General features: G+C 42.2%; 1 protein-coding gene across 2 annotated transcripts in view; it reads left to right on the top strand.

Moving 5' to 3' along the window:
• Positions 1–13,507, top strand: part of LOC119722369 — a 56,964-nt gene that overhangs the window by 17,721 nt on the left and 25,736 nt on the right. For both annotated transcript variants that reach the window (XM_038192445.1, XM_038192446.1), the window contains exons 15-23: positions 169–303; positions 1,315–1,532; positions 2,594–2,776; positions 3,762–3,915; positions 4,815–4,928; positions 6,887–7,052; positions 8,709–8,984; positions 10,900–11,114; positions 12,916–13,077. In XM_038192445.1, coding sequence (XP_038048373.1) covers positions 169–303; positions 1,315–1,532; positions 2,594–2,776; positions 3,762–3,915; positions 4,815–4,928; positions 6,887–7,052; positions 8,709–8,984; positions 10,900–11,114; positions 12,916–13,077 — 1,623 coding nt within the window. The remainder of the gene's footprint in view (positions 1–168; positions 304–1,314; positions 1,533–2,593; positions 2,777–3,761; positions 3,916–4,814; positions 4,929–6,886; positions 7,053–8,708; positions 8,985–10,899; positions 11,115–12,915; positions 13,078–13,507) is intronic.

Raw genomic sequence — 13,507 nt, 5'->3', positions numbered from 1 at the left:
GTTATGCAAGTTGACGCTCAAAATGCCGATGCACGTGGATGATCTGTAGGAAATGACGTCATTTGAACGAGACCTATATAATCAATAAGTGCATTTTGTCGAGTAATTCCTAATGTACCTATGTGCCTTTTAATTAAAATTTTTTGGGGGGGATTGATTTTCTTTCAGTACCATGCCAATGTTGAGGACCACCCCCACGCCTCCCTCTACCTCAAGGTGTTCGGCAACGAGCTGGCCTACATGGACCTGGCGAAGATCAAGAACAGGCTGACGGAGATGAAATCCAGCATGAACCCAATGAAGGTACCAAAGCCTGCGCATCTCTGCTTTCAAATTTGCATTTTCTGTCTTCTCAAACTGCCGAGATTCTTATCATTCAATGTAATTTTTAATGAAACTGCGGAAGTTCAATTAATTTCTCAGTCATTTCTGTCGTGACTTATTGTGTCAAAGACCAAAAAACCGACAAAGTGCAAAGTTTTTATAATTTTGCACTTGATGCAGAGCAAGATTTTTTTTTCCTGGAAGTTTGTTGGTACCCTCTGTAAATTTTATTTTTGCACCGCAGCTTGTTTATCCACAAAAGAAATATTGTTATCGTGATGTGCTGTTATTAATTATTTCCGGTAATGAAACCAAGGATTCCTCAAAAGTGCCCTAGGCACTGTAGCTGGCAAGCCTGAAGAAACCTGTAGAGAGGAGACAATGAAGAAATTACAGTTTTAGTAGTGGGAGGATAAACCTCCAGGGAAAGCCAATGGAATCAGGCAGGGACTGAAAACCCAATCTCATGTTGGCCCAGGTGGGATTCGAGCCCAGGTCACAGCGGTGGAAGGCGAGGAAAGAACCGCTATGCCAACCTGACTCAAGTGCAGTAGGAATACTTAACTCTTTCGCTACGGAATTTAATTTACCTTTTTTGTCCCAACTGGACGGAATTAAAAGCTGAAAATTCCGCCGAGCGTCGTTGTGAGCGCCGCCATCTTTAAATGTATCTCCGTAAACAAACTGCTCGCAATAACCAAAAGCGCACCCCGGCCAGACGGAGAGCCGCTGGCAGCGGCTCAAACTAGGGTCAGAGGTTATACGATATAAATTATGTAGATATGGCCCAAGTCATGGGGATACCCTGTTTATTCATAGCGACGCAACCGAGCCGCTGCCAGCGGCTCTCCGTACGACCTGTACAATTTGTATGTGCCACTGTCAGCGGCTCGCCGTAGCGAAAGAGTTAAACTGGCTTATTCAGCTACACCTTGGTTTGAGAAAAGCTTACTGACCCTGTTGTCCTCCCCATCCCCCCACCCATCCCAGTTGTTGATGAACCTGGCCAAGGAGCAGACCCACGAGCTGAGCAAGAACGCCCTGCTGCTGGACGGTTCCTGGACCACCCCCACCGCCATGGGTCTGCCCCTGAAGCTGGCCATCAATGGCACCGTCTCCATGAAGGTCAAGACGGAAGGCAAGATTGACATGCGCGGTATCCTGATGGCCCCGAGGAGCTTCGAAATCAACGGTGTGGTCGAGCCCAGGTACAGAAATTAAACTTTTTCAATTTTAATCAGAAATCCGAATTCCAAAATTCCAATTTTTCTGACGATCTTTTCCCCGCAAAATTTAATTTGAAAAAATTGAATTACAACGAAATTGATGAAAAAGCGCAGTAAAATCTGTGTTGCAAGCGCAATAAAATAAATTTAAAAAAAAAAGTAAGTACTTTTTTTTCCCCCTCAAAATATCCTACAGTGCACTACAGATAACCCTAACCACCCCAAGTCCATCAAAATCCATCCCCCATGTTTTGGGGATTTTGGGGGATTTGGTCCAGCCAGCTTCACTTAATGTTGGTGGGGTCTGATGGACTTGGTCCAGAAGGCCTGAGGAACCTCTGGTGGAGTCTGATGGATTTGGTCCAGTAAAACAGCAGAGATTTGGTTTTTTAACCCTCCTTCTATTTAAGAGGTCACAATCAGTCAAAATGTTCTTTCTCACCCCCTGGCATACTGTTAACAAACCAATGGGGGTCTTGACCAAGATTGACCCAAGTAATAACAAGGCTGACAATGCATGTTTCCCCCGGAGGGTTAAAAGTTGCTGGCCAGCAACTTTTCATGTGTGTTGTGGATTTGAGATTGCCCCCAGTGCAAATGCATGCCTCATGTTGGTTTATGTACATAATGAGATGCATGTGTGTATAATGAGATGCATATGAGTACACTGTACACAGACCCTTTGTAGGGTTTATTGGGGGTCCATTTATAATCTTGACTGGTGGCCTTGTTTGTTTCCTTTGTTTACAATTTGACCAAACATTAAAAACATGCATCAATTTAGTAGGTTGACTTTGATGGATTTGGGCCCCAAGTACTGGGGTAATGCTGTTAACCATGTACCTATACATAATATTGGTATATAACTGTTACATGCACTGTTAATGTACGCGCAGTTGAAAATGACGGCGCGGGTTGATTACTCATTTGGATCTTTAAAAGTTGGCAGCTATGCTCAAGATTTCTTGAAATTTTGTTGGTAGTCAAATAACATTGCAATAAAGATTTTAAAAAAGCAATGTTTTTGGGGTCTGTTTGTCCAGCGCTGCTCTGGAGGTGAGCTCCAGCATGGAGGTGACGGCCCGCCAGACGCGCTCCGGTCTCAACCACGTCTCCCGCCTGCACTCCTCCATCTCCCTGGGCGGCAAGATCCAAGTCAGTAAAGGCAAGGCCTTCGTGCTGGAAGTCAACGTTCCTGACCAGAAACAAGAGATTATCGACGTCAGGTAAGGCTAAAAAAAATATTTTTCTTTAAGAATGCAGGGTAATGAATTTGGCATTGAAGTCAAGACTGATTCGTTTTTTATGTTATTGTAAACAGAATTTAATGTCGCAAAACATTAACAGCAAAATTGGCTTTGACAAATTGTGACCGGCTCCACAATAGAAAGGTATTATGTTGCAAAATTGAGTAATATACATGGTTGGAAAGCCAACGATGTAAGCTTTCATTTGGTATATAATAGAACTCCATAGCCCCTCTCGTTCTGGAGATGTGACGTATTTGCATTTTAATTAATTCCTTGGAGTTCAGATTACACAACTGAGAAAACGGGCTTTGAAATAGCTGGCTTTGTTGTAGAACAACAGAACAATGTATTTTTTTTCCCACTTAGTTAATCAAAATCAACATATCTGTGAATGAAACCTAAAACCTGAAACTGTAGGCATTAAAGATGTCATGCATGATAAAAAAACGGAAATCACATTTTGACCAAATTTTCACCCTCTCAATGTTGAGCGGGCCATAACACAATAATGCTCAGAGCAACTTAATACCCTTTTTTGAGGAGCCAGTCACAATTCGCATTAAAAGGAATATACAACATTTGCTTTTGCTGTAATTTTCAAAAACGGACGGATTTTGGGGTTAAAAGCCCACATAAAGCAGGATTGACCGGCTGTTTATGTACTATTTGATACAGCTATACTTTGACTGTAGGTGATTGATAAGCCAGCTGTGCCTAGTGCCTACCACTTGCATGTTTTTGTCTGTTGACTGAATTTGATTAGTCACGTACGGTGCTTGCTTGAAATATGAACTGACTGTTGGTGACTAGCCGGTGTAAAAGGCATAACTGGGAAGAGGATAACTTTTTTGATTGTCTGTGACTGTTCAGACAGCAAGAGGGTTAATCTTTTTAGCTTTTGACTGTCTGCGACTGTTTAAACACCAGGAGGGTTAATTTTTGTATCTGTTCCCACACACAGCTCCAGCATCTATCTCCGGCTTCAGGACGAGTCTCTGGAGCTGCCCGGAATCCCCGAACGTCTTGAGAGATCCTTCTGCTCGGGATCCCTGACCACCAAGTACTTCGGCGGCCAGGTCTGTGCGGAAGTCGCCTTCCCTAAATCCTACGCCAGTGTAAGTAAACACAGATTTTCTATTGTTGCGTCACTAAGTTGAGCAAATTTTTCCCCTGAAATAAGCGTGCCTTTTACGGTCTCCATGAAATAGACAGAGGCTCTGTAAGCAGAAAATCATGTGCTTAACAGCGCCGTGAAATCGGGCCCTGACGTACATGCAATAATAAATAATAATAATAATCGTAGTGCTTATATAGCGCTTTCCATCGTATCAACAATCTCAAAGCGCTTTACAATTATTACCCCATTCATCAGGCCATGAGACCACGCGGCAGCCGATATCAGCGCTCAATCGGTCCTCGACCCTCACAGGTACCCATTCATACTCCTGGGTGGAGAGAGGCAATTGTAGTTAAGTGTCTTGCCCAAGGGCACAAACACCATGTTCCTGGCAGGGTTCGAACCCACGCACCATCGTGCGTGAGTCAAACACCGTAACCACTGGACCATGGTCTTCTACATGGCCTACATGTAGCTAGCTAGGTGTCAATTAGGCACAATTCCTAACTTGTATGCAGATATTGCAAACAAAAGACTTGTATCTTCAATAAAGAACATCAGAGAAAGGGCACGTGTGTCACGTGAATCATGAAAAAAATCACTCAAGACTTGTGACTTGACTTGAAAAAAAAACCGACATGTTACTTGACTTGACTCAGGAAAAATCGACTCTTGACTTGACTTGTGACAATTTGACTCTCGATTTGAATTGACTTTTGAAAAAATGACTTGATGCGACACTGTCATTTTCCCCCAATCTCAACCCTTTGCTGAAAGGGTTAAGTGCCCTTTTGCCTCTGTGGTGTGACCCTCCTTTCTTGAGTTTTATTCAATTTGTTGATCAGAGGGCAAGTTCCGTTATCACCTTTGTTTTGTTTTTAATTGTCCCTCTTGCAGGCGGAATACCCACTGTACCCTCTGACCGGCCCTGGTCATATGCTGGTAACTCTTGAGAAGACCGACCCCTCTCTGAAGACCTGGAAGCTGGAAGGATCATACGGACTAGAAAAGGTAAACAGTCTTTCTATAAATAAATGTTGTGTTTGTAGCAATGTGTGTTTTCTCCCGAAATGAGTTCTACTACTGTTTATGAAGCCTCGTGTCTGCTCTTGAATATCGTGAAAACCTGCACACAAAATGCACAAGTTTTAATGCTCTCAAAACTCACAAGTTCGTCATGTACCTGCACTCCAATGGTTAACAAACTTCTGGAACGTCAGTAGGCTGAAGCACACATCAATTGACTGAATAAAACTTTTGAGGAAACTTTCAACATTGGAATCAAACTTGCACAAAGCAGAATGAAAACGATAAGTGAGAGGTCACACACGTCACACTGCGCAAACGCAGCACAGCCAGAGTGAACTCTGGTGCCTATGGCAACCAAAAGTTATACATGTCACTAAATGTTAAATGAAGAGTGGTTTATTTGCAGCTATCCGAAAGACAAAATTATTGTCAAAAAAACTTACTTGGTTTAATTGTAAGGGCATAAACTCCCTGTGAAATTATTCTTTCTGGCATGCAGTCAGCTGGAAGAAAATGATAAAAGAAGGTCACTTAGAAGATGAGTCAAGCGACTCAGTTTTTGGAAATTCCATTAGTAGTTGGGTTGTAACTTTTGGAATCCCCGAAGTTGCATGCAAGCGTTGGCACGATGCGCACACTCACGCGGTTGCTATTATTCGTCAGTTCAGTGTGTGATCTTACGTAGCTGCAATCGGCTGGAAGACAGCATTTACAGGGTGAGTAAAAAAAAAACGAAACCCAAATGTTGGGACCATTGTTTTAGTGAAGTTCTGCATGTAGCACTTTCAAAATCTAGGATATAAAAGCCCAATTCATAAGCTTTCTTTTAGTACAAGAATCATTCAAATCACTCATGTACTTTTCAAGTTACGGAGTTTTAAACACAACAACCACCGTTTTAAAGTTCTGTCCACGGATCACACAAGGCGTGCGTTCTATCATCCAAATGAAAACAATTCACACACATCCCTATGTGATTTGTTTTCGTTTTGCTGAAAGAACACTGAACTTTTTTGTGATCCATGGACAGAACCTTAAAACGGTGGTTGTGTTTAAAATTCCGTAACTTGAAAAGTACATGAGTGATTTGAATGATTCTTGTACTAAAACAAAGCTTATGAATTGGGCTTTTATATCCTAGATTTTGAAAGTGCTACGTGCAGAACTTCACTAAAAAAATATGGTCCCGACATTTGGGTTTTGTTTTTGTTTACTCGCCCTGTATTCCAGATGCTGATTTCAGGCGCAATTCAAACTATGACTTGGCAACTTTTGAATTGAAATCAAGATCCAAGAGTATTTCTCGGAATAAACAGCATTCACAGAGCTAAAACTTCATCAGGTTAGGGCCCGTGACCATTCAGCCCCGGTATGAAAAGGGCCCCCCGGTTAGCTCATCCCCTCCAAGAAGTCCTCTCGTACCGTCCCAGCTACCGGCCCAGGAGCTCGTCCGGTTGCTAATCAGAAACTCCTCTATCCTGGGGTGGGGTCTATTGTTTGCAAGTATTGACACATGTAATATATCCCAGAAGAAACCCGCTTGTGGTTTTCATCTCTCAGCGCGGAACAATAGAACACTTTCGTCGGCACAGATCAAAACCCCTGCCATGCGGTTTCACGCACAATGGGACCGTAAATTACCAAGGCGTTTGGAAGGATTTTATCTTTAATCCGGTAAGTCTGCTATTGTTCTGCTCTTGACGTTCTCTGAAGGGCAATAAATTGATGCGCCTGACTGACTTCAAAACTTCTGGTCAGACAGGACCATGTACCGGACGAGACTGGGCTGAAGACTGAACTGGCTTTGGACCGGACGGGGTACCGGGGGGCCCTTTTCATACCAGGGCTGAATGGTCACGGTCCCTTATGAATGTGTTACTGGTCGATAAAGCTTCGTCGTAACGGTTCCTTTTTTGCCACTTTGTTCTTCTACCTCACAGGAGACGGTTAAAGGCACCCAAGTAATCACTGATCGGTTCCACCTGATGTTTGGAGCCCCAGACACGGACATCCCTCGCACCTTCCAAGTTGACGTCTCCTTCAATCGCAACGACAAGGAGCTGAATTTCAATGTCATCACGCCGATCAAAACCATCGATTTGTATGGTAAGTACATGTACAAGTTCCATTCCCGCCACCCCCCCCCCCCTATAAATGCTGAAAAAATCATGAAAACACATTGGGTTGATGAGAAAATGCCAATTAGGCCACACAAAAAAAGTCTCCAGTTTCTGGTATGGAGCTTGCCCAAAAAGTGGTGCGGCGACGCGGCTTTGTTTGTTTTTTTACCTGATTTTTTTGCTTCAAATGTCAGCTGATGACTGCAAATGGTCCTCGACTAAACTTAGTGAAAATATATGGGAGTCCAGAGAGGCCACATAAAGCTTATTCTCGACCATAACCCAATCTAAAAACACGTTAAAATTGTGCAGCAGCAGGATTCCAGTCAAACCAGTGAGTATGGCAGTTTTGAGACATCATCTTTCATTGAAAAAAAAAACTTTTTCATTTTCCCGACGCACATGGCTACGGCGACGCGCGCGCATACCAGAAACCGGAGACTTTTTTTTTTGGCCTTATGTAAAAGTACTTATTTTTCATCCTTTCCAATGGTGCTTCAAACAGTGAAACATCTTACCGTAAGCCCACTGTGCAATTGTCTTTCATTTGTGCAATTTCCTTAATGTCTAGACATATTTATGATGCTGAAAAGGTTTAAAATAGGACTAAAAAGGATAAGATATCTGTTCAGGTGGAAAATTAAAGGTATTTCCATCGAATTCATTTGTTCTCCTGTCATATTATGTGCCACGTTGTTGGTAAGGATTAAGACACAATGCGCTACATGCATTTCATGCACCAATAGGTACAGTGTAAATCCCTATCAACTGTGGTAATGCCATTGGAATGGACCAAAAAGGAGTTGTGTTACATAATTAGCATTTTCTCAGCAACCCAAAGTGTTGTTTTCATGATTTTTTTTCAGTATTTGAAAGAAAAAAACTCTCAGCTTTAATCTGACATCCAACATGTCCAAAACATAAAAATTCACGTTTATGAAAAAAGGCATAAGTTTCAGGGTGCAATTTTTTTTGGAGTCACCCAGCAAATTTAAGCAAGGACTAATACTCCATTATTAAAGGGAATATATACAACATTTGCAAACATCAAAAAATGAAACTACCAAATTGTCACGAAATACCTTACTGAACTGTTAGTGAATGACAGTGTATAGCATTCTGTGAAATCATGGCACCTGGTGTGCTGACATTTCCAAGAAAAGTGGTATTTTTGTATCAATTTCCAACGCTGGTCGGCCGATTTATCATATTTCGTTAGTCCATATTTTCTTTGCAAGCGATTACACCCCTGTGAACGGGTACAAGCCAGCTAGACTGATTCCCTGACCGTACAATTCCCCGACATCTATAAATTGCTCCGTTGCAACTTAAGTGGGGTCAGGGAACCAGACTACAATAACATGATTGGTTTGGGTTTTTTCCCAGCATCTTTGAACCCAAAACGTCAAACAAGTCAGTGTAACAATATTTGCTATAAACCAACTCCCCAAATCATCCATTTCTGAAAATTACAGCAAAAGCAAATGTTGTATATTCCCTTTAAGACAACGAAGGAAAAAAAAGAAGTAGATATACAGCCATTGGTGGGTGGCACATATGGTTGTATAAGAGTCATCCCTGTTTTGTCTTAATTTCTGATGTCAGCCGTGAATTTGTTCTTGAATTGTTATCCCCCAAATAGGCAAGGTCGTGAACAACCCAATGCTGCGCAAACTGGAGACCTCGCTCACCTTGGACAAGACCAGCGTCTACACGCTGGACGCGGAGGTCGAGTCCCGCCCGACCGTGGCGGACGGCGATCCCGTCATCAATTTCTACCCGCGCATGGACATCACCAGCCCGCGGGGCAACGTGCTGACGTACCGCAGCTCCATCAGCGTGCGGGACGGCCAGCAGACGCGCGTCAACATGTGGATGTCGCTGGACAGCCCGCGGACCGCTCTTTTTACCGTATCAGGTCCGTAGGCTTCTGTTTTTCCCCTTAAGATTAGCATATTCCCATAATACCTTGACATTTGTTAAAAGGCATACAGTGGAATGTCGCCCTACCGAACACCGCTGCACCGAACATGCGGCTATACCAAACATCATCCTTGGCTCCCGATTTCTGTGTGCAAAACGTACCGAACATTGTTGTTGAAAAATGTCAACAGAAAAGCGACAAGTGGCTATTATTTCCCCAAGGAATAGAAGGGGAAAGCCACCCATTGATGTAGGTAGTAAGCTCAAAAACTGTGTAATTACATAATACAATAGTCGGCACGTGTTCAAAGTCGTCTTTCAGTAACTACCAGGGCATGCAGGGCGAAGTTATGAAGGGCGCTTTTTATTGAAAAGTGAGTACCGGAGCACTGGCAGCTTAAAATTGCTATACTGAACGATCGCTATTACGAACAATTTCTGTGGATCCCATGAAGTTCGTTATAGCGGCGTTCCACTTGATAGGATCATTTGCTTTTCATGCATTTTGTTCCTTTCTAATAATAACACCACTGAAAATCCGAAGAAGACTTTTCAAAATCTAACCTGTTGAAGTTTCAGCTCAGCGGATATTACACCTTTCGAGAGAACAGCAAAAAGCCATGCAGCATGCACAACCTTTTTGATCACGATTTCGCCGATGGTGCTGTTTATTCCAAAAATCAGTCGATAAGCCAGTTAGGTATTCCAACTGCGCATGTGCTCATCAAGATTTGACAAATTTTTGGGGGGGATAAACATTTCATCGTATGCATGCAGAAGCATAGCAGGGTACCAGCAAAATTGAACAGATCGTCGTGTTCTAAAGTAACATTTTGCTAAAAAAACGTTTGGACACGGAAGTGTTTAGGTGTCTTGTGTGTCCAAACTTATGTGCAAACGAAACTTTCCATCTCTTTTTGATTGCGGGAAAAATTTTACAGAATGCAGATTTGGTCACCGCGTCCCTCATAGCCTTGTGTGCATTTATCTGCCGCAGTTATCCCGAAAAAAACCAAAACATCGAATCTTGTTGTGTTCCAGACTATTTTTGAATACCTAATTGGCTTATTGGCTGATCATTGGAAATCACATTCATTTCTTGATTTTAAATGACAGCAAATAATGACAGATAACAATTCGGTAGGTTACTTTTGGAACAAATGCAAATGATCCTTTGTAATATGTTTCAACATTGTACTCCTACAAAATTGTGCCTAACTTACCCCGACAACAAAAAACGTTTCAAATCTGTGTTCCACGCCCAGACTAAACAAGAAATCAACAAATCTATCACTCTCCTTTCCAAAATAGCTGTGGTGTCATCTTTTGTTACATTCTACTCCAAATATACAACAGTCTGGATCGACAGAGTGGATGACTGATCCCTCTCGTCTTTCTCTCGAACTTCCTTCATGACCAGTTCCAGTTCCCTTGATTAATTTTTCGTTTATTGAATTGTTTATCTTTAATCGATTAATGTTTTTTCCTCTTAAATAATTGGTTTCCAGTTCTATTGCCTCGCCTTACTGTCTTCTCACTTTGCTATTCAATGAATCCTGTGATTGTGACATTAATGACCTTTCTTTACACATGTCTTGTTTTGTTAACCCCTTAAGGATGGGGTGTAATGGGGACATTCCTCCACACATAGAGCAAGTGGCCCGCATGACTGCACAGCCTTTGTGTGGTAGCGGGACTGCACAAAAGCAGCAGCTGTGGAACTACCCACTAGCCGTGTGCCACGGCATACCACAGCTGGCAACTGCATTCCAATGAGGATTAGCGGCCGCGGCCATGACCGCTTCCCGTCCTTAAGGGGTTAATAAAGACAGGAATTATAATTACAAAATTATTCTAAAGTGCCTCAGCAAGGAAGTGATTGTATCCTGATATCCTGGTTGTACGCGCAGGTGACGTCGTTAAGACCGAGAGCTCAAGGAAGGTGCGTTACAGCAGCGACCTTCAGATCAGCGGCCGCTACGTCAACGTGAATGTTACCGCCGCCTGGCAGAAGCAGAAACGAGACAACATCATCAACGTGGATGCCACGGTCCTGAGACTCGTCAATGGCGCGATTGTCAGGGACATCGTCATCAACGCCAAATACACCAACAAGACAACAGAGGTTCGTCTAAACCTCTAAACTATTTTGGTACAATACAGCGTGAATATTGGCCGACACGGAAAAAGCCAGCGAAATTATCGTAATGCATTAAGGGCTAATGCAATGTGATTTTTTTTAATGCAATCCTTGAAAATGCACCTTTTGTGTGCCATTTATCCTTATGTTCAATTTTCATTTTCATTTTGCAATTTTTAAGGACATTTTTGTGCCTTTTGGGGTTTTTATGCTAATTTGAAATTCCATATTCATTAAAAAATATTGTGATGTCATTCCGGGTAGAAACCTCAAATGTTACAGCTATTTCAGCACAAAAAGTTGCCAGAATTTTGGATACTTCGCTGTCATAATTTTTTTTTTTCAGCCAATAAGCGACCCTTCCTCACACATGTTTTCAATGAGCAAATTTTTGGTTCACAGATTGAACAGAAAACCCCTAAACTGAACAGTGTCTTCCTGAAATGATATCACAGCAACAGCGCCCTCAGTTGTCTGAAAGAGCATGGTTAAAGAACGGCACTTTTCATTATAAAAAATAACTCAAAAGGGATGTCAAATAGCTTTTTAAGAGGGGGACAATTAAAAACCCAAAGGATATTTGTGGCACACATTATACTACAGCTTAATTAATAAACCATGTTTCACTTTCTGTTAAATTGAGGGCAGTAATGTGATTACCATTAAGGCGTTTCATACTCCCTTTGACCTATGCGTTCTGGTTGCAGACCAGTAAATCGGTCCAAAATCGCCTACGCCGGCCAAATCACGATTTTGCAATGCCCTCAAATTCTTTGCCATTTGAGCATATTGTGGGCCATGAACTTGAGGGTTTGTAAAAAATATGGGTGGAGGCTGTGCACAGGACTGTGAGCTTGTAGTTCTGTGCAATTTGGATGAAATTGGAGCCCTAAAAGCGCTCTATTTTGCAAAGGAGTGTAGGCGTCATTTTCAAAATGGCGATGGGCTTCAGGACCATTTTAAGGGATGATCATCTTTGGATGGAAATTTCTCCTAAAAGTCATCAGTTAACCCCCAAAAAATTGAAAAGAAAATGAAAGATGATGAAATAAGCTTTAACTTGATGTGTGTCTCGAACACCTTGGAGAGTTGTGAGTATTTTTCCTGAATTTTTGAAGCGGGGGCATTTATCATTAGGGGTCTATGGCAGTTTATTTACTGGTCTGCAACCTTATATGCAAGACAGATTCTGCGAGCTGCTCTCCAAGAGTTGAAAAATAACCGCGATTTTTTTGGGGTTTTTTTTTTCGGCAATATGTGACCTGTTGTGTCAAAAGCAGACGCTTCTGGGCAGAGGTTGAAATTAAGATAGGGCAAAAAAACGCTGTTGGGGTGATTTTTTTCGATTTTCAAATTTTTGCATATTTGTAATCCTGAACATGTCTAAAATATACTATAAAAGTTTGAAACCCTAATTTGAACTCTCAATATAGTACTTTTGATGATTTGTTAAGGTATATCAGTTAAAGAAATTACTGTTTTGTGACGTTCGTGGCCACTTTCTCCGTTTTCTACTTTTCGGCACAATGAACTTCAAAATAGCATAACTCTGCCCAGGAATGACCGGTTTCAAAAATTAAACCACCTATTAAAAGGAAAAAGAACATACTTTAACAATATGCAAAAAATCTCATTTTTGACCTTATGCCCAGAAAAGTCAGATTTTGACAGAACAGGTCACATATGTCGGAATATTTCATGAAAATACACGGACTGCGAATAGTATCCATTACTTATAGGAGATAATATCTCCTGTCTTATGGTTGCCCCACCCTCCCATCCCCAGGATCAGAAGGAGTGGGACTTGAAGACGGAATGGATGTTCGCTCGCTACCCTCTCCTGAGCTTCCTGTTTGAGTACGAGTACACCGGCACCTCGCGTTCCTCCGAAGCGACTAGCAAGATGTGCTACAGATACAACGGAGAAGAGTGCAGCCAAGATACAAAGGTACCGTTAGTCTTTTAGTCAAGATCTTAAACTTTCAATAAAATCGGTCAGAAGGCAGCCTCGACTCCATGGGCTCGTGCGCCTTCCTTCACTAACCCCCGGCCGTGATGTACTCGTAAACGATGCTGACTGGCTATTCAGAGCGTACTGCGCAGGCATTTCGAAGATTGCACGTCAGGCGCGCCCATAATGCGCTCGCGTGTTTTGCATGTCACGTCACGTACGAATATTAAAAACTGCGCGATGCCTGTACGATATGGATTATGGCAGCCTCGTTTTTCGCTTAAAAAAAACCCCTGTATCTGCGGTTGTAAAGGGACGAAAGGGGTACAAATCTTTGCCAAATAACGCAACGTCCAAACCTTATGTTTGAAAGCATTGATTCTTCAAAAACACAACTTTCAACATTTTAAAGATGGCGTCGGCACGT

The sequence above is a fragment of the Patiria miniata genome, unplaced genomic scaffold, assembly GCF_015706575.1.
Source record: "Patiria miniata isolate m_02_andy unplaced genomic scaffold, ASM1570657v1 HiC_scaffold_15, whole genome shotgun sequence".
Taxonomy (NCBI): Eukaryota; Metazoa; Echinodermata; class Asteroidea; order Valvatida; family Asterinidae; genus Patiria; species Patiria miniata.
The sequence above is the reverse complement of the archived record's forward strand: the minus strand, read 5'-3'. Positions and strand labels throughout refer to the sequence as shown.